Raw genomic sequence first — 21180 nt, forward strand, 5'->3', positions numbered from 1 at the left:
GATTCTGGCAATGAAGGAACCTCATTCCAGGAAAACATAACTGGTCTAATCTGCCTCCCTGCTTAGTGAGAAGAATTTTGTGTTTTAATGTTTTGGCCGCACGCTCACCTAACAGCTAGAACTTTCTGGGAGTCCTTTAACTGGATCTATTGCTGCCTGCCGAGGATCTTTTACCGCTGATAAACGTATCTTAAGTGCTTAATGTCTCCCTCTGGTTATGAGATGAATCACAAGTAGGTGCAACATCACTGCACGTCATTGAAAATGGAGCACTTTCCCTCCAGCAGATCTTGAAAAATCTAGTCTGCAGCACTTCATGAAAAGTGGGAGCTTCTTCAGGTGCTGAGTTACTCACCAAGGATGACAATTTCGTGGCCCAGCGTGGGCCAGATGCTCTGTTTCAGCAGCAAAGGGCTCTCCTCATCTCCTTGCCTGTCTGCAAGGCTGTGCAGAGCCAGTGCAGGCTGTGGCTGTCACCGTGTCTGCACCAGGTGCTCTGGGATGCCAGCATGTTCCTCCTCTCTGTGGTCAGTGTCCCCCAGTCACACCAGCTTTTTGCAGGGCATTTAAACATCAGAAAACAAGAGGGCATGAGCAGAAGCTGAACTGGGAGGGGTAAGTAGAAAGGCAGGCTGATAGCTCTGCCTGGGGACGCTCCTGAAGTGCGCTATTTTCTCTGCCGGAAAAGTCCTGCAGGAGCAGGAGTAAATGCACTTGTAGGAGTCAGAAGTAAAGGTTCCAAGCCAAACACCAAACCACCTGCTATTTCAGCTACACGAGCAGTGGCCCCACGCTCTCAGCAATTCTGCTAAAAATACAGCCGAGACATTTGCAGCAGGAAGCACCTGACATCCCCTTCTCCCACTCCAGGGCTCACTCGCCCTTAGCTCCTCTTCTCTGCTCGTTCTTACCAGTCCTGGAGATGAGCGCTGTGGGCCTCTTCCCTTCTTGAAGAATAGTTTTCTGAACCCATTTTGAGGAATAAGGCTTTGTGGAGCTCTGTTTTCTCCCAGTAGGATCCTGCACGCCATTCGGTGTCATTTCTACACGTGCTCCCATCTCAGCCTATCTCACTCGCTCACAAAGACAACATACACATCATAGCAAACCGTAATAAAATGCCAGATTTGCTTTGGAGGTTTTTCAATTTTAATAAATAAGTGCTATGACAGAGCCAAATCTGTACATGAGGGCTCAAGAGACAAGGGTTATGTTTCAGAACTGATGTTCCTACGACAAATCTGAAGGACCAGTGCAATTTCTGAGGCTGACGGCAGTGGATCGGACCTTGTCAGTTGTTGCAGTGCCTTTGTATCGTTATAAAACGGATAACGAAACACAAGGAGAACTGCCACAGACACTGGGAATTACAAGCTGTGAATAAGATGAGGATTTAATCCTCTTTAGTCCTTAGCTTTTGTGAGCAGTTTGGTATCTCATTTAGCTCCAGAGAACCACTGCTGCTGTAACAGCAACCTCTGCCTTGCCAGTTCCTCTCCTGTAGGAAACAGCTTCTGCAGGAGAGCATAGGAACTAAATCAGAACATAATCCCCGTGTTTGAATGCCATCGTGCATGAGTCAGCCTGACAAATTAAGTAGTTGGCTGCATTACCGCTCAGCAATTTAAAGATTCATTTCATGCTTGACAGGAGAAAACATTGCACAGAGTAGCCGTCCTCCCTCCAGCAGACGTGCAGGGAAGTGAGACGGGATAACGAGCTTGTGGCATGCCCGAGGGAGCCGCTGAAGGGGTCGGCCAGGCTTCGCTGCCGGGCAGAGCGCTCCCACCAACGCACGTCTGCAGCTGGACTTCAAGCAGAGCCTTTCCTCCTCTCAGCAGCACCTGTTCCACATGATCTTGGGCACGATCTGGAGAAGATTTCACTGTGGGATCGAAGACTCCTCTTTCCCTATGTACATGCTGGCTGGGTGTGCCCTTACAGCTCGGCGAAGGGCTCCTTCAGACTTTACGCAGTTTACTAGAAAGAAGAGGGGGAAAACAGTGAGTCCACTGACTTTTAGTCCCCGGTTTCACCTTCTTAGCCCTGCTGCCTGTTGCATTTCCTTCCCAGGTAGGGAAGCAGACCTCTGAAGCACTGCGGAATGTGCAGGTCTGGGCAGCAGCCCCAGAGCAGAGAGCACAGCGGGGCCGGCAGCCCATTTCTGAACCCATCCATCCTCAGTGGCAGACCCATGGTGGCTGGGCACGGGGATTGCACAGCACAGCTCTGCTAGCAAAAGCTGTAATGGAGGCATTGTTATAATGGCAAAAAGTGCATTGTCAAGTTTAATTTACTTACAGAGCCACCAGAAGTAATTTACACATGGTAGCATTCTGCCAGGGCTTAGGATTGGAGGTCTTCCCAGAAAATCTGCATCACCAGGACTCCTCAGGACAGCAATCCCTCCCTCTTCTGGCTTCCCAGCACCCCTGATCACATCTAGGGGTCTATTTGTGGTAGCCCTGGTGCTGCTTTGATTGTTGCTCTCCACAAAATCAGGAGGGATCATTACAGTAGCTGTGCTAAAGGTTTTGGGCATCTCTCAGCCCCATTTGTTCCTCTCCCATCTCCAAGTGAGGTGGGCACTGTCCCCACTACAAACAGCAAATGGAGCAGCCTAGTGTTGCGTAGCCGTCAGCAGAGCAAAAAGCAGGAGGGCCATGCTGTGACTAATGCACAGATGTAATCCCTTCATCCCTGAAATTTCTCGGTGGAAGAGGAATAAATACAGATGTGCTTGTAAAAGTTACCATTACAGCCCTTTCATTTATTTCAGGGATAACCTGGCTTGCTTCCTTCCCTCCAGATACGCAGCTATCATGGTGCCTGGCTATTCCATAAACACCTTCCAAAAGGCAAACAAAGCGAGCTTCTCTGCAGCCCTATCTGAAGCAGCCCGTTTCTACAGCACGATCTCAGTTCACTCCAGCTCAAGCAAAAGGGAGGTGCTGAGCACATCGCTCACGCTGGGGCTCGTGCACGCAGCTGGCGTGGTGTTAAACCACAACACACAGGTGCTGTCCCCATCCCAGGCAGAGATGCTGGGCCGCGGGTCCCCACGCCAGGTGTGCAGCAGACCCAGCTGTATTTGCTGCCGGCCAGACCACGTGCGTGTGATGTTGGGATGCGACCCGAGTGACACACGGCAAAGTCCTCAGCCAAAAAGCACAACCTGCCCTGGGCACAGCACCCCTCCAGCAGTGTTTGTAAGGGCACATGCTGCTGAGGACAGGCTGCTGAAGTTCAAAGCAAATGCTGCAACACAGAGAACGGGGCTTTGGATGGTGATGGCAAGCCTTAAACACTTCACATGGTTTCAAAAAAATCCCATCTGGGGTCTGCCTGCCACTGGCACCTGCAGTTTGTGGGTGCCACTTGGCACAGGGATGATCCCACTGGGTCCTGCAGGTGCTTGGAGAGCAAAAACCCAATGGGGAGTGATACTGGTCCCAGTGCGTGTCCTGGCTGGGCTCCAGTCCCGAGCAGGGTGACCAGCACTGCACACTGTAGAGAAACCACAGACTCATACATGAGCACGGTGATGGTTGTGGGTTTTTTTAACCCTTTCCCAGCAACCCACACCCACTCCCCTGCCTTTTTGATCTCTGCTGATGGCTCAGCTGGCATTTACTGCAGGCTCCCCACAAGGGCTGCGGGGGCCCATTTGGGGCCGTAAAGCAGCCCCTGTCATGGAGTTTGGTGTCTCTAGGGCTGGTTTTCTTCCGTACTGACACTGTATTTTGTCAACCACTCGCTCAGAGCTGCAGGAAGACTTCAGGGCGCTCTGCGCACGCTTTTGACTTTTAATTGCCTCCAGAAACTCGGTATCAGCAGCTACTGGGTTGCTGCTGAGCGCAGAGCAGGGTGTGCAGCACCAGCTGGGGCTCGAGGGGACTCCTTGCTGTGCTCTGCCCCCACACTGCACAAACCAGCGGGGTCTGGGGGTCCTGCCCGCAGCACACGGCCCAAAGCTGCTCAGAATTGGTTTCACAACCCAAACACAATCCTCCCGCCCCTAAATATGTTCATCAAGTGTTTGCTCTCCTTACCTTTGCTTTGACAGCAGGGTGGGGTCCAACGCGGGGTCGGTGTTAACGTAGTCCGGCTCCTCGTCCTGGCTCTCTATGTACAGCGCTGCTAATGAAGAAGGAAAGCACCCATCATTAATTGGGATAATTTGAAAACACCCACCATGCACGCTGTGTGTCTGGCCAGCACGTTTAGCCTTCAGCATTGACACATTTTTGTATCCGGGCTAAGAAACCTCACATCACAGCATCAGGGTTTCAGAGGGGCTTCGAGACGGGCACAGCCGTGGTGGCCTTCCAAGCACTGGGAACGCCCCGTCCCACCGCAGCCACAGTCACACGTAAAACTGCCAAATGTATGTGGCAGTTTGCATGCTTAGTTGTTCATCATGGATGGAAAAAGATCCCAAAAAGGGCCAATGACTGCATTGCCCCGAGCACCGTGTAGCGCAGCAGGCATCCCACCCACGAGCCGAGACCGTAAGCAGCAAGCAGCTGCTGAGGACGTACCTGCACTTTGCTCGATTTTCCACGCGTGTATCGCCGTGCTGTTCTCGTAGTCATCCACGTCATCTGTGAGTAAGCAGAGTTTGGACAGGATGATGCTGAACAGCGAGTGGGCTAAAAGCGGGTCCTGGGAACCCCCACCCAGTGCCACCGTCCCACCGCAGGCTGGTGACACTGCCTCAGCCACCTCCCAGCCCTGGTTTCTGCAGGCACGGATGGGCTTGGGGCAGCCCCACGCTCCTGCCTCCCCTCATCACTCCAAACGGAGCGGCGTGGGCAGCGCCAAAGGAAAGCAAAACAGCTTCATTTTTCGATTGTGACAGCCCAGGACAGAAGCCCAAAGCCCCTGTGGTCCAGCACCTTGTGCTGGCAGTGATGAGCAACCTGAGCTGGGGGCTAAATCACGATGAAAGTCGGCACAAAGCGCTGCACGTACCCAGCCCGGAGCCACAAGCGTCCCCAATGAAGACATTCTGGTAGGAATGGGAATCCTCCTCTTTGGCTGGCAGAGAGAAGAAAGGGGGAAAAAGGATGTAGGGAAGCAGGAGCAGTGCGGGAAGGACTCAGCTCCCGATGGGCTTTGTGCTTTGCTGTCAGCTGCCTGCAGGAGAGGGCTGTTGACCACAACAAAACATGCCATAGACTAAAAAGTGTCAGTTTCGGGGACAGCCCGTGCAGGTCAGCTCTCTGGATGTGCCTGTGGGCAGCTGAGCCACGCAAGGGTTGTGTTTTTTTGGAATAAGGTAATTTTTTTGGTAAATAATAATTTTTTTCCCCACTTCCTCTCAATCTCTTTAAATAAAAAATAGGCTTCGCGTTCTCAAGTTCATTTCAGGTAACAGATTGATGCCCAAGTCAGCGCAGTGAAACGCTGAGTGCCCAGGGAGGTGAGAATGTTTCACGGATGCAATATCTGCCTTGAGAAGGTGCCTTTGAATGGAGCAGTGTGTTTTGCCCCACCTTCACTCCCTACCCCAATAAGCCAAGCACACAAAACATTTGAAGCCCTCCTTTTGGTGCAAGGCACCCCCTGGACTGTGCCTGCCTCGGGCTGAATGGTGACGGGACAGCGAAGTGGAGAGGGGCAGCACTGCAGGCTCCCTGCAGGCTCCCTGCAACCACGGGTCAGCCGGCACGCCGTGCTGGTGCTGGAGGCTGTGGCGGTGCTCGCGTGGAGACCTTACCGTTGGGTGAGGTGAAGCACTTGGCATGCTCATAGAAATCCACAGAGATGGGCTCCCTGCAAGAAGGAAAACCTCGCTCAGCTGCGGCTGCCCAGGAAGGCCCATGGCCCTCTGAGTGGCGGCGAGCGACCGTGGCCACTTACACGTAGGCAGCATCCTCGCACAGGTAGTCCTCTGCAAGCACAAGGGATTTCCTGTTAGCACACCAACCACATAAACTCAAAACCCCCAAATTCTCCAAGCCTGGTCATAGCGGATGGCCCCGGCAGGCAGCAGGCCCCAAAACCCACAGAGGCAGCACCGAGCAGGGCTGGGAGCCCTGAGCAGAGCAGGATGGACTCTGCCAGGTGAGGGGGAGATCGGGGATGTAGCCCCCGTTTTGGGAGAGTGCAGTGCAGTCCCACATGGCAATAGTCCTTGTAGGGCTGATGCTAGCTCCAGGAGTACAGCCCCGTACTGCAATAATCCTCACAGGACTGATGCCAGCTCCAGGAGGGAGCTGGGGGCTGCCACGAGCACCTCAAGCCCTTCTCTTAGCCATGAATTAAATCATGTGCAGCTTAAAAGCAGCAAGCCAGACCCGCAGCACACCGCTTCCCACCTGCCTCATCCGCTGCCCATCACAAGCTGCCCCAAGCCCCCGAAGCCACCCGTGTGGCACGTACCTGTCAGGAAGTTCTGGTACCGGGGCTCGGTCCTGCTCTCTGGTACGATAAAGCACAGGGGGACGTTACGATGGGAAGCGGGCAGGGGACACCCGCCACCAGCTGCCTTCGCAGCTCACAGACAGCATGGACACAGTGGGAACGGCCAGGGGCGGATTTTAGCTTATCCAGCCCCATGGCTCTAACCAGGACTGGTGAGCTGTAGCAAACCAGCCTGGATCTTTACCCTCAGATCCAGTTCTTATCAAGTGTCCCCATGTAGACACAAAGGGAGCTCCCTGCTACATAAACAAGCGGAGATTTGCTACATCCCCACCCAGGAATTCTGTGGCTGGTCTGTCCCCACTGCCGTGTGGGTGCAGAGCCCAGTGAGCGGGCGAGCGTCCCGGCGGAGATACTCACCGATGCCAAGGGGACGGCAGGCGCCGAGCTCCTCGTGGGCTTTCCTGAAAGAGAGCGAGCACTGCGTGTGTCTGCAGGTGCTGTCGGGCTAATGTGCTGTTTGTAGCTGGGGCTTGCAGGAGAAGGGAGCTAAATCCTCAGCTCTGAGCAAACCGCAGGAAAACCTCTGTCCGTGAAACCCCCTTGTCTGTTTGCGACAGGAAATGCATCGAGCTGACAGGTTTGGGGTGAAACCCCAAGGTGGGGATGACCACGCCTGGGTAGTGCAGCAGTTATTGCTGCCCTGCTTCCTGGGGCGCTGGTGGTGGGCAGGAGGGGATCTCTCATGTCAAACTGCTTATAAGCAAAGAACAGCAGGTTCTTTTTTGTGGTATACCTGTTACAGACAACCATGGCCTGTTTCCTTGGGTTTGACTTCAATACTACGAGTAAGATGCAGATAGGCTGAAGAAAATTCAGAAAAAGACTAAACCCACGACTGACCAGCAATAATTAAGCACAGCCCGAGCCACACCTACAAGGCACAGCACCCGGTCCCAAACCCTCGGCATTCTCATATGCTGGGTGGACTTCATCCAAGCTTGCCTCTACAGCTAGGTTATGCCTTGTTGTGTATGTATTTTTTTCACCTACCTTGTTATTGTGAAGTTTTCAGGTTCCTTAATCTGGTCTAGCCTTCGCGTTACAGCTAGCACCAAGAACAAAACGAGATGTTAAAGACCATGGCAGCAGATATTACAACGTAAGCACGGAGCATCCAATGCTGTGAATTCCCCAGTATTGGCAAGCGTTACTCTAACATGCCATGAAACAGCTTCCAAATTGTTCCTCAAAAGCACACCAAGGCCCAAATGGGAAACGAGTAGAGAGAAACGCGCTGCCTGTGCAGGCAGCAGAGCTAGCAAACACATCAGAGGAAGCCACAATCCTAATCGCTGCCTTATTTCCTATTCTCCCCCAAACACGCTCAATTTGGGGGCCTGTTGCGCGCTCAGCACCCTTTCTGCCCAGCTGAGCTGCGCCAACGGGCCTCCAGCTTCGGCTGGGAGGGGGCGGACACTTGCTGGGGCCTGGTGGGACAGGGCCGGGCAGTGCCGGTGACATTTGCTGCAGCCCTGCCAGCGGCTCGGTCAGGGTAGGAACCAAAAGGTCAGCGTGCAACCAGCCCCGCCGCAGGAAGCAGCGAGAGGGCGATGACGGATGAGTCACTGCGATCGCTCCGGGCTTCCCCGCAGCGCCAGCAGCGTGCTGTCAGGGGCCCAAACCAACCAGCTCCTGCGCTTCCATCGTTTTAGTGATTTGTTCTCAATGGAAACGTAGATTTTTGTGGGAGTTCGGAATCCACACGCCCAGAAGCGCCTAAGGAGGCTTCCACACTGCCAGCGGCTGCCTGGCTTTGTGGTCACCTTTTTATTTTCACACAGCCTTGCCCTGTGCCCACAGAGCCCCCACCCCGTGCCCCTGCAAGGGCCGTACTCACTGGAGTGGGACCGAATCACCTCAAAGCTCTGCTGGTTTCCGAGCCTGGAAAAGACAGAAGCACCACGTCAGCTGAACAGTGGGGTGCACGACACGGAAAATAGACCCGGTGCTGCAGACCACACAGACCCGCGGTGGCCCTGAGGCCATTCTTCCCCTCCGCCTCCCTTTGGGCCTCCTCTGTGTGGGCCTCCACAGCAGAGACGTGTTTGAGGCCCATGGGCAGCGCGGCCAACGCCAGCCAAGGGAAAAACCCAGGGGTGAGGAAGACATCTTTGGGCACACCATGAGCCTGAAATCTAGCAACTGAAACCAGGCACCAATTCCAACAAGCCAGGACAACAGCGCAGGCTCGCGGTGGGACGGAGCCATCATTGGCTCCTGCGTCGCTCCGTGAAGGACACAGAGCCCCGCTGCCAGGCAGCCTGGCCTCTGACAGAGCCCCTTCACACCACGCTCGCTCCTTTATCAAAGGTTAAAAAAGTGTTGGCTTTTTTTTTTTTTTTCTTAATATCATTTAGCTGTGGTTTGTCTGTTAGCGAAGGAAATAAGGGGGTGTGCGTGTGCATGGTCGTGTTTCCTTCACTGTTTGAGCTGCAGCTGTGGTGGCTGGCTCTGGCATGCGTCCCCACCAGCACCGGGCAGAGCTTTGCTTGTGGAGCCACGCGTCTCTCCCTGTCCGTCCATGACAGGACAAGGCAGGGATGTGCCCTTCCTATTTTTCCAGACATTTTTCCATCGGGTTACTGACTCACGGGTCTCGTGGGCACAGCTTCATTTCGGGTTGTTCCTTGTGACGGCATTCCCCCTTTACTGGGGCACGCTGCCTAGTGCACTGCCGGCGGCAGAGCTGAGGTACAGATATATAGAAGATACAGAATATATTCATAAATATAGTGAAATAATAAATATATATATATGTATTATTTCATGTGAAGTCCAGATATTGGAGGAGCACTGCCCAGCTGGTGGATGTGCAGGGCATGCAGTGGGTCTGGGTCTGGCCAGGGTCTCCCAAACAGTTTTGGGGAGAAACATTATGGCAAAAGGCAACTTACTGACTTGTCTGCTTGCTCTGCTTCTTTTCTCGCTTTGTACCTGAAAGAAAAGAAAGCAAGCTCTTACAAAAGGGTGACGCAGGCCTTTGAGATCAGAAAGGGAAGGACCGCTGAAACGCATTCAGGAAACTCCTTGTGGGGACCCCAGCCCCATCCTGCAGCCTCCTGAGCTGCAGGCACCCAGCACCCCCCCTTGCAGAGGGGACACCCCGGAAGGAAAGCACCCTCCCGGCCAGCCCCGGGGTCCCCGTGCCCACGGCAGCACCTTACCGGAGAGCTGGCACCTGACGCAGGCGCTGACGGCCGCCCCGAGCAGCATCAGCGCGGCGGCCACCCACAGCAGCTCCAGCTGCGCCATGGCCCCGCGGTGTCCAGCCTGCAACACAGCGCCGAGAGCGACCCATGAGGCTCCGCGATGCCGGACCTGCCTGCTCTGCTTCAGGCAGAACTACTGCCAGTGATACACCCCAGCACCGCCTGCGGCCTCGAGATGTCTCGTGCACCTGCTCTTCCCCTCCTTCCCATGCCGGGTGACTCCACGAGCAACAGCGAATGCTCATTCAATAATCACCATGATTTGGCTTCAGTTTCTCCCTTTGAAACACAAACCTACACACATAACAGAAAGCAGCCTGCTGGGACTGATCACTTAGCCCATTCCTGTTCCCCAGGGCCAGATTTTCTTTACCTACAGATTTTTTTCCCCTAAACCTTCCTCTTTAGCCCCTAGTGCTGGAGATATTACACCTCGCCGGAGGCCACTGGGCTGCCAGGTGGGAAGTTTCCCTGCTGCCTAACCCGAATCTCCCATATCACAGCTCAAGTCTGGACGGTGTTATAGCTGCTGTGGATAGGGAGGGGGAGAAAAATATATATAGATTTCATATAGAAAGCAGCAGCTGGATTCCGCCCTGCTCAGCCTCCGCTTGCATAAAGGAGTGAATAACATTCCTTTCCCCAAGTTGCCAGTCACAGTGACCCCCGACTCACACAAATGAAAACCCAAAGTGGCTCACGCAAAAGAAAACCCAAAGGCCTCCCCACGCGGTGGCCATGCAGCTCCCAGAATCGCACAGACGCCCTCCCCTGCACACCAGTCTTGGCTGGAGACACTGGTGGGAGGTTTGTGATCCGGCGGTGGGAGCCCCAGTCTTGCACCAGCAGCCTAATGACCAGGGCACAGCGCGAGCTGTGGTGGTGCTGATTATTATTATTAATTATCATTATTATTAAAGGCAGGTTTTGGGGTGTTTTCGTTTCTATCTTTCTTTTTATTTATTTTTTATTTTTTTTTAAGGTAAGGCAAAGCTGAAAGAGCCCAACAGCACTGACCTAGTTCGTGCCTTTGTAGGGCAGGTCACCATCTCCCTTCTAGCGGTGGTTTTATTTCTATAGCGGTCAGTAACGTAACAAAACCGGCCACTTCCCGAACCCTTTTCTCTCTGGGAACTAGGACTGCTCACAGGGGCTGCTGAACGGGCACCTCGCCTCTGCTTCCGCTCAGCATCCCCGCCAGCAGCGACGCACAAGCACGGCCCCAGGCTGGATGTTATTTGCATTCAGCAAACACACAAGTCAATGAAAATCCTTTTTTTTTTTTGTTACAGAACCTCCTCTCGTAAGGCATGAAATATCTCATTGGTGCTGTATTGGAAATGCATAGTGAACCTGCAGGGCTTGCTGCAGGGAGTTCACAGGAGGTCCAACAATGCCACATTCTGCTGCAAGTATTTAGTTAAGCGCTTGGGTCAAGCAGGTTTAATTCCCAAAATAAACCATATGCCTCAAAAAAAAAGTAAATTAAAAATAATTAAAAAAAAAAAAAATGGACCAAATGAGAGCAGGATTTCTGGGGTCCTGCCCAGGTGGGGAGCTCAGACGGAGTGGGCACCGCTCCTCCCCTCTGCTGCCCAGCACCTTGGTGCCGAGGCAAGAAATCACACGTCTGTGCCGGAAAGGAGCTGATGGGAGAGGGCGATGATCGCGTTTATGACAAGCAGAAGGCTGGAGGCACTTACTCACTGCTGGCGGGTTATAAATAAGTTATCTAGGCGGCTGAACGTGCTTTCCCAGCTCTCTGCCTTGGGGAGATGGGCGAAGAGAATACATAGGCGCGAGCCACTGCGGTCTGTGACGAGGCCTGAGCATAAGAGAAAGATGCAGAGAGTGAAGGGCCTGCTGAGCGGGCTTGCTTTCAATGAGCTAAACTCAAGCATGTAGAAAAATCCCTTCTGAAGAGTTTCAGATCTTCAGAAGTAAAATTCAGAGAGTGAAGGTATGGCCCGTTCTGTTTATACACACATCCCTTCTCCTTTTGCGTCCGTCTCCTTTTTAGCACTGGCAGAAGTTTCTCCTTACAGGAGGAAGCCGGTGCCGGTGGCACCTCCCGCAGCAGGCGATGCCCACAACCCGCAGCCCTGAGAGCAGCACCCAGAATAAATAAATGAATGAATGTGGGCCATGAATTGAGGCACCCACGGTAAATAAATGAATTGTGGGCAAAGCAACGACCCCTGCAGCATACCCGCCTGAACAGGGCACCTCTTCTCACATCCTTGGCTATTTCTAGCAATGAAACAAGCTTTTTTTTTTTTTTTTTTTCTAATGGGAGGAAGAAAATGACTTGCAAAAGGTCCTGCAGTGTGTACAGTAAGTTGTCTCACCCAGGCCGCTGGGGCAGGAGGTTTCTAGCCCTACCTGGAGGGTTTCTTTCTTCCAGCAGTGGGACAGTGCAAGTTACAAGACGGTCCCCAGAAACGGGGCCACCATCAGCAGCCCCGGGAGGAGAGCTGGTTTCTACAGGGAGGGCTGGAAGGCCACTGGTTTTAAGTCTGCTGAAGCAGAGTGAGCGCACGCAGACATTCATTGTCAGTCTGTCTGGGACAGAAACGCAGAAGTGCGAAATGCTATTTAACTTTAAAAGACAACGCCAGTGTGACAACGAGAGGGTATAAACTGAACGTGCACAATCTAGAAATAAAATCCCTGATTGCCAGAGGGATGGAAAGTCTGGGGCAGCTTTCCTGAAGCAGCATGAGGTGCAAAAAGCTTATTTAGTTACCCTTTAAGAGTACTTAAAGCTTGAACTTTTTGCCAAAAATCCAGAAGAGCGAGGAGCGCGTTGATGTGGCATGGTTCAAATGATTTTTTTATTCTATCAGATCATTTCTGATGAAGTCATTTTTGGCTCTTTGCAGATACCAAGCCCACTCTGTAAATTTTCACTGCAAGATAAAGACTGAAAATGCTGGTTTAGGTCATATACTAAACCTATCTGTAAAAATGCCCCAAAATCAAATATCAAACAGCCTTCCCTCCCCTACTGAAAGTTAGTTTCATGGTCTTCAATCTGCAATAAATTAAGACTAATTCAGACTGATTGGATGAGTCACTGGCACGAACTATAAAGCAGAGAGTTTATTTAAAAACTCGCTGTGTGAAATGTAGAACATGGACTTATTGAACAGATGCAATATTCAGCTTGACCCAGTGGCTCTAATGTTTCTAAGAAAAGAAACGCGACTTTCTGTTTGTCTACGTTGCACAGATTACCGCAGAAAGTCTCATCCACTTAGAAACTGAAGTCTTAGAAATTGAAGACCAAAGGAAGCTCCTGTGGTTGGACCCACTTCAATGACCAGTGCTGAGCCTTCAGGCAAGCTCCTTCCAGAGGTCTGCATGACCCACTTTCTACCAGATTTGATGCCAGTGTCATTTTTTCTTGAGAAAACTGCTGTGGTATAGATACGATCTTGTTTTGTACAGCTATTCAAGTAGACTATGCTTTATTTTATGCCAGGAGAGCAGGAGGCACATCTCAGTAGGACACAGGACAAGAGGGACAACTGAATTGATAAATGAACTCCCACAGAGACGAGCACTTTGTAAAATGCTTTTAAAAGCCTCAGCTGGAAAATACAGCACAAAATCCTAATCACATGCATGCACGTCAGCATAAGGACGTATTTCATGGAAATATCTTGTAATTGTCCCTAACTTCCCATGGTTTGGGCAGCATTGAGCCACGCAACACCCTTCCCTGCAGAGTCTGGGGGTATGCAAGATTAAGCACTGAAGATACAGGGAATTTGCGTGCCCGTAAGTAAGTACCCCTATGTAACAAGCTCTCCTATTTACCCTAGAGTAATGAACATGAGCTGATATTACACAGGATTATCCCACAATTATCCCCAGTTTTCCTAACGAGTCTACCTCACAGCCCCCATTACACTGAGCACTGATCACAAGAGAAAACTGATGCAAAGACAAAGATCTATTTTCTGTCTGGGGTTAGTTATTTCAAGCACTAATATGGAGTAAAATAAACACATTCATAAGATCCCAGTAAGCCCCAAAAGACAGAAAATCCACAAAGTGTAGCAAAAATCAGCTATTTTATGGGAGTGGGTCTTGGAGGGAAAGACACGGTGGGATGCAGTGGTCCCAGAAGCAGGAGCCCAAAGCAGGACCGGACACATCCGTGGGGTTGGCAGCTCAGCACAGCCTGCTTGTGCTACAGGGACCCCAAAATGCCCAGAATCTTTTAGTAGAAACAAATGCAGAAAGAATACAGTTAAAAAAAGCCACGCTGCCATCAGCAGAGGGGAACAAGAGATGTTAAAAATAACAGCGTAAAACAGGCAAACTGGATTGCACATGCTGGGCTCTCATCTCGAGGGGTCTCAGTGCTGCTGAGGGGTTATATTCGGCAATTTTCCTACCTCGGAGCTCATCAGATGGTGGTCACAAGCAGCAGCGGAGAGTAACACGGCACGTTTCAGAGGGATCTGGCAGGGGTGACCCCAAACCTTCACTAAAACACTCACTGAGCTCCAGCCCAGGATCCGTGAGCTCACCGCTCCGTCGGGACAACCTGCAGGTCCCCAAAGCCTTGGTGCCACCCGCCCGTCCCAGCTCACCTGCAGCCTCAGCCGGCCGTCCCCATGCGTCCCAGCTCCTCGCGCACCTCACGGCCGCAGCCGCCAGCACTGGAGCCGGTTCCTCCGAGGATCGTTAGCCAGCTTCTGGTTTCCTGTCACCATCTGAATCACTAACCCCAACATCCGCCGCCGGCCGACGGTCAGCCCCTCTCCGGCTCGCGGGAGCCCCGCGGGCGGTGCTCCCCCAGAGTCACCTCTCGCAGAAGCCGTTCGGATCCACAGGGGGAGAGGAAGAGGCTCGGGCAAGAGCCACGCGTGCTGCCGGAGCCCTCGAGCTCCAGATTTGGCGGTGCCCCTCAAACGTTCAACGCCAGCAATAACTTCCCCTCTAGCAAAGAGCCCCAGGAAAATTATCATTGCGCTGAGCGTTACTTGCGGCAGGCGCTGCCTGAAAAAGCTTGGAAGAGGTGAGACAAGTTGGAAGCCTTCTCTTAGCTTTTACAGAGAGGATGACAGCCTTGGAAGGGCAGCGCAGAGCCTGAGGTCGCTGCTGCTAGCGGACAAACTGGGAGCCCCACCGAGGTGCGTTCTGTCCAGCAGTAAGAACAAAACCATTTCACGTGCGCCAGCAGCGGCAGCGTGCAGACAGCAGGCACAATTGCACTGTACTGATAAAGAAAAAACCAATAAAACAACCCCCAAAGAGTAGATGATGATTTTCTTTTGCACTTGAAAAGACTAAGGAGGGGTTACGAATAAGGGCTCAGTGATAACTGCTGGCCTGAAGCCCCGACACAGCGCAGGGACACGTATCCTGCTCTAAGAATAGGACGTGCACGCGGCAGCCCCGCGTATTTATAGCTAGCAGAGAGCAACAGCCAGCCCGGCACATGTTTTACAACTGCAAACAAAACGCTTCGTGCCGCCTCTCACCAGGGCACTACATACATACGGTCATGCAAATCATTCAGCCAAGGGAAATTTTGTTGTATTTAAATGAGCTGGGGCGCTCTCGAGATGCTGCAGCCAGTGAGCTGCACCCTTCCCTCTCTCCCCCGGAAGGGGACTCTTCTATCACAAAAATGATAAAATAATCATCTGTTCACAGCGTCCGCAACTCCGGGATGGGAACCTTCGCTATCAGGCTGTCAGAGGAAACATTGCTCTGTCAAGACAGTTAACCACTGTGTGCGCCTATGCGCTCATATTTAGATTTTATCTACTCCGATTCGAACCAGAGGTGCAAAACTAAAGGGCTCCCGTGTGAAATCCAGGCATGGATCAAAAAACGCAGCACGTGGGGGCTGAACCAGAGACCAGAAGCGCAAGAGCCAGCTGTGAATGGTTTGTAGGGCTTACGCCTGGCTCTGTGCACGGGATGAGAACTGCACCACCTCCCACTGCTAGTCCAGCTGCTACAAAACGGGCTTTTCTGGCAGAGCTCACAGCTATGAAGTAGTTTATTACGTATTTTCTAGCAGCATTTATCTATTTAAACATAAGCAGCTGACAGAAGCTTTACAAAACCGTTGCTTATAGCAAAACCGTTGCTCTGACTATGCTGGGGACAATTACAGTTCTCCTTTTTCATATCAAAAGAAGTTTATTATTTTATTAGGAACAACCAGTGCTAAAAAGGGACCCTTTACTTGCCCGCAGCCTCTCTGATCCGCTTCACAGCTTCAGAGATGACTCAGTGCCTCCGCAGGGACGTTACCAAGGCTGGCACGGGCTGGAGCAAAGGCACCTCGTGCCGGGCGCCCATCGTCCCGGCACGGCTGCCCAGCCCCTGCAGGGCAGGTAAAAGCCACTGCCGTGCCTGAGGAGCGGCACGGGTAGCGAGAACGATCGGCCATACGAGGCAGTGGGGTCACCCCGAGTACGTTACGGCAGCCCTCGGGTCGAGTGACGCCCTTTGAGGACGTCAGTCCCTTTCTCGCCTTACTGCAGTAAGGCAGATGGCCACATGGACACCATTTCTTGTCCATCTTTATGTTTTTTATATATATATTTTATATTTCTCACAAGAAGCGCTTCAGCGTCAGAGCCCTCGCTCCATGCAGCCACCAACACGGCCACAAGTTCTGCTCCCGACTCAAACTCCGCTCACGGTACCAGGCTCCACGCAGTGCCTGACACTCCCGTAACCCCCGTGCCCCATCCATACCCGCTGCTAGAAACCATTTCTAGCCTGGTAAACGGCCAAAGCCAGGAGCATCATGCTTTTATCTGCTACAATAAATGATAGAAAACACCACATTACAATTCCATCTTTCTTTGTCCTTTTTCAAAGCTGACCCATTTCAGCTTCTTTCGCCTGTGAGCAAATTTACCTTCAGTTCATTTTACCAACGAACCCAACTCTCTTTTTTTCTCCCCTTCCTTTTGCTACACAGCTAACCAGCCGCAGAAAGATCTCTTGGGGCCCAGAGAGGCCGTGGGAAGGCAGCTTCTGGCCCCCCCCAGCTTACCTGCTGAATGCCCTGGGGGCCAGGTGACATCCTCTGATAAAGGTGGGGCCTGATCACCGACCAGCTGCATTTGCTGGAGCTAACGACTAACGCTGGTCAGAGAAACCATGATCAGTAAAAAAAGCACCAGCTAAACCTGGCCTTTCTGCAGAAACACGCTTAAAGTTTTGAGGAAAGCTTTGCAAGCTCCAACAGGATCTTTCTCCCGGAGCTCATAAATTTTGCAAGTAAATTACCAGTGACACCGTGAGATCTGCACGCAGATCAAATCCCCCCTGCAGGAGCAAGCTTTGGGACCAGAGCAAGCACGTATCACCCCGATCACAAGGTACTTTTGTTTTTGCCAAGTTTTCATGGCAGCTTTAACGAAAAGTCATGTCTTGGAGGAAATTTTCTGACTTGAAGTAGCGCACGCGTTTTTGTGAAGACCAAGAAACGTCTTTCCTCTAAGCTACAGTTGTCTGAGCACTTCCCCAGCTAAAGGGGAAGTGCCACCTCCCACCCTGCCCCAGCTGCACGCCCCACTGCAAATCCGATCTCACCGAGCCGAAACTGAAAGCAGCTCTGTTACCGCCGAAGATACGTGCTGCTACCACCCAGTGGAAAGAAAGCTCACAGCTAGGATTTCCAGGTGCTTTACGCATTTCAGCCAAGTAAGACTCGAAAGGACTAATTCTGCACATCCCTGTGGTGCTGTAAAGCTTCTTCCTGTTCTTATCCTGCTCAGTTCATCCTTGCTGACAAAATAAGTCTTATATTTGAACACAAAAACCTAGAAGGTTTGAATGCTTTTATTTAATTTTTTACAGCAATATAAATTTTACAGATTGGTTACAGTACAGATTTTGCAGGGGTTCAGAGAGGTACTTGGTGATTTTTTGGTTTATTTAAAGGAAAGAGGCGGATCTTGGGAGCACGGTGACATGAACAAAACAATCTCATAGTAGGAAGCAAATCCCTGCCATGCTGAACACTACCCTGGCTGCGACCTACCGGGCAGAAAGGTGGCAACCAGCAGTGATCCCAGCAACGACACCAACCCTGGCGTACTCTAAGAGCTTTGCACAAGAATTTGAGAGCTTACAGGTAAGCAGGTTGTTTCTGTAACAGCGCTGAAGATCCTTAAAGCCCTTGGACAGACTTTTCTGCAAAAGGGACAGAAATGAGGGAAGTCGATGTTAAAATTAGCCTGCCGCTGGGCAGGCAATGCCATGTAACAGTTATTGCAGCTGTGGAAACGGAAACCGTAAAATACTTCAGATTTAATAACCCGAGCAGCTACAGTAACGTGAGGAACGTGATCTCAGACCTAACAGCAGCGACACCGTATGCACAGTGTAACACCGCGCGTGCTGCCAGAACCCGACCTGCCAGTCCTCGTGTCCAGCTAAGTTGTGTGTGTGAGCGAGCAGACGCCGGGAGGAACCTGCAAAGCTCCCTAACGAGCAGAAAAGGTGCAAGCTACACATACAGCTTTGGTAGGACGTTTCCCCAGTTAGCCCAGGGCATGCAACGACATCAGGATATTGCTGTTACTAATGTGCATCAGGCCTGACAGTCGAGTGTCTGGCACCGAAGGATTAAATCATTTCAGAAAGCGGAGTCCAAGAATATGATTACACGTTTTTAAATGCCCCTGACTGATTTAATACCGCCATACCAAGTGGTATCGCAAATAACAGAATACACTGCAGAATATATAAATGTAATGTGTATGTACACACTAAAAAACGGCCCTCTGCTGCTTCGTATTTACTCGATTCCTTAAAATCCTGTACTGGGATAAGTGACACATAAGAGGAGGGATTCAGCTGCCAGATGAGAAATATTCCAGTCAGCTGGAAATCAAATTCCTCTTCAGCCACAGAAACTCCCCTTTCTAAAACTTTAAGACAAGCGTCACCTACAAAATGGAATCCCAAAAATCCAGTCCAGAAAAAATGCCCCCAAAGTAACTGATGCTGTGCTAGAATATGCCAGGATATATAATACACTGACCGCCTCATTCCTCCAGAGCCTTCGGGCTCCTCTGGTAGGAAAACCCAGAAACCATCAGAATGCAGAACATCAACTTAACACGATTTTAAGGATGCCCAGAGTTCACAGCTTACTGATTGTGTTCTTGCTGAAAGCCAGTCTGAATAACCCTGAGCCGTACTTCCATGCAGGGAGAGGGAATGAGGTCTGTTTAGGAAACCAGTCATCTACGCTCAGCTTTGTCCAAAGACGCACTCCAGGCAAATGGGGAGATTCCTGGTAAAGCCACTCCACAGAGCTTTGCTGAAAGCAGCCAGCGGGACATGGGTGGCTGTGAAAGTTACTGCGCGTGAATGCTCTGACGAAGGGCGCATTTCAAAATTCACCAGCTTGATTAAATCTTTTCTACAAAAAGGAGGCGCTGCAATAGGATTTGCTCTAAAATTCTCAAGATCCTGTCTTTTCTGAAGACGGGACAGCAGTCAGTGCTACAGGTAGCAAACACTCCTACTAGACCACGTGTTAAAGTCAGCATTGAAACTAACAGAATTCTTAAGACAAGTTGTACAAGACCAGCACTGCCCAAAACTGCCCTGGGACAGGGACTCTTGGCCGTGATCGCTCTGTCTCACAGTGAGCTCTGGCACGCCCAAGAGAGCTTTGGACACACACGGTCAACACCGGAGGCTCTTCAGTTGCCCCAGTGTATGTCAGTAGCAAACTATCCCACTGCTGCTTCACAAAGGCAAGGAAGCCACCCCCACGGGCACAGCTTTATCCAGCCCCAGGCACCAGCCCATCATTCCTAGAGCCAAACACTCCCCCACTTGTTTCTCCTGCCATCAAACAGCATTCCCGGCCACAGCACGAAGTGCCCACCGGGGTGCTGTTAGAGGCCGGGGTCAGCTCGCTGAGGTTTTTGTTTTTCGGGGGCTGACAGCACAGCTTTGCAGCACGTTAGGTGCACGCTGCTTACTCCTGCGCGTTCTCCCCCAGTGCTCCCAGAGTCACCACACCAACCTTCCCGAGCTGCAACCTCACTGCAGGAGCACAAAGCTCATTCCACAGCAGCAAAGCAGAGCGATGCCTTAATTTCAGTACCAAAATCTGTCCACTGCACTCCTGCTGCAGTTTTGTGTAAGTTCAAGCTTGAAGAACACTCAGCACTGCTACTAGAAATAACGTGGTGAGAATACGAATAGCCACAGAGGGAATTATCCGTTTGTTACTGCTGCTGGTAACCTCCTTGGTCTAGGCTTTGCCATGCCAGGTTTAGCCTTAAGCTACAGGTAAAATTAAGCATTGCAGCTTAAACCTGAGCTGCCCTTTGCTGGTGGGAGGTGGGAAAATGTCTTGCTTCCTCCTACAAAACTGAAATGACACAATCATGAGAAAAATTAAAAGTTTTGTCAGCTGTTGACACAAGCTGGTTTGATATGCGTCTCTACAGGAAAATGTTAATTACATTTTTGAAGGGGAAAAAGAAAAAGGAGTGGAAGAGTCTGACCCCAAGCCACGGGGGAAGCATAAGTGAGAGCACTCCAAAAAAAAAAAAACAGGCAACACAAACGTACACATCTATTAGACTATTCAAAAAGGTAAAACTATACTGGGATTTAACCATACTGGGATTTGGCTGCTTTCACCGGTGGGAAACCCTTGACTCGAAGGTTAGTAGGTACAGAAAAGCGCTATTTGAACAAGATGAGCTGTTTTCTGTCTCTCACACAGCAGTGGTACTTTTCACCATGCAGAGGGATAAAATTATTGCCTCCCTCATTAGGTTTGAAAGACCAGCTATGAGCAAGCCTTGTGGAAGCAGCTGAAGACCACCATCTCCAGCCAGCCAGCCCTTCTCCTACACCTCAGGAGATATTCACGTTGGACAGGCTGGTGCTGCAGTCTGCCTCAGCAAGTCACCGCAGAGAAGGATTTGGATTCTCTGCTCAAGCTGTCATAAGAGCACATTTGAGGATAGAGAGCGGACTGAACAGCTGGAAGACAGAACGCTTCCCACCCTTTCATGCTATGGAAAGCAGTAAAACCAGCAGGAAGGTCAGGGCTCATTTCCTCAATAAAAAACATGGCTCTTGGCTTACCCTGCAGTATGCACACACTTCAAAGACAGCGTGGCAACAACACCATTAACAGTTAGGTCTAGTAGGAAACAAGACAGCTAAAAAAAGTTGGAAGAAACTGGGCAGAACACTACCAAGCTGATCTATTTGTTTTGCCTCAGACACTGTATGGAACAGACCACTACCCAGTCTGGAAGGACAGAGTTTGCCCTCAACCAGACAGGGCACTGCGTTCAGAGCAGCAGAGCCCAGCTGCTGGAAACCACCCAGAGCTCTGTAACTGCAAGCCACGGTACTGCCACGCTGCCTGGCAGCCCGCGCAGTAGAGCTGGTTGTACTGAAGCCACAGGACAAAACTTGGGCTTGCCTCCACTCCTACAGGATTTTTATTTCACTGTCTCCTACATGTTCCCAGCACTTGCTTAGATTATACTTCTTCCCTTGTTCT

The 21180-nt window shown here is 51.3% G+C and overlaps 1 protein-coding gene across 6 annotated transcripts; it reads right to left on the reverse strand.

The window, feature by feature from the left end:
* Window positions 1-1104: 1104 nt before the first annotated feature.
* LAT2 (linker for activation of T cells family member 2) lies at window positions 1105-21143 on the reverse strand. 6 transcript variants are annotated; one of them, XM_066979821.1, is made up of 14 exons: window positions 14246-16598; window positions 11345-11466; window positions 9597-9702; window positions 9327-9366; window positions 8270-8313; window positions 7423-7477; window positions 6790-6833; window positions 6388-6426; window positions 5866-5896; window positions 5723-5778; window positions 4975-5040; window positions 4542-4604; window positions 4053-4140; window positions 1105-1980 (listed from the first exon to the last, which is right to left on the reverse strand). In XM_066979821.1, the coding sequence occupies exons 3-14, from the start codon at window positions 9682-9684 to the stop codon at window positions 1962-1964; spliced, it is 633 nt and encodes a 210-aa protein (XP_066835922.1). In that variant the 5' UTR covers window positions 9685-9702; window positions 11345-11466; window positions 14246-16598; the 3' UTR covers window positions 1105-1961. The 6 variants fall into 6 exon arrangements, with proteins under 6 accessions (XP_066835922.1, XP_066835923.1, XP_066835919.1 ...); XM_066979822.1 differs by lacking the exon at window positions 14246-16598 and adding an exon at window positions 14048-14213; XM_066979818.1 differs by lacking the exons at window positions 11345-11466; window positions 14246-16598 and adding an exon at window positions 16678-21143 and having other exon boundaries at window positions 4053-4137.
* Between the last annotated feature and the right edge of the window lie 37 nt (window positions 21144-21180).

This window comes from Anser cygnoides, chromosome 18 (assembly GCF_040182565.1).
Source record: "Anser cygnoides isolate HZ-2024a breed goose chromosome 18, Taihu_goose_T2T_genome, whole genome shotgun sequence".
NCBI lineage: Eukaryota > Metazoa > Chordata > Aves > Anseriformes > Anatidae > Anser > Anser cygnoides.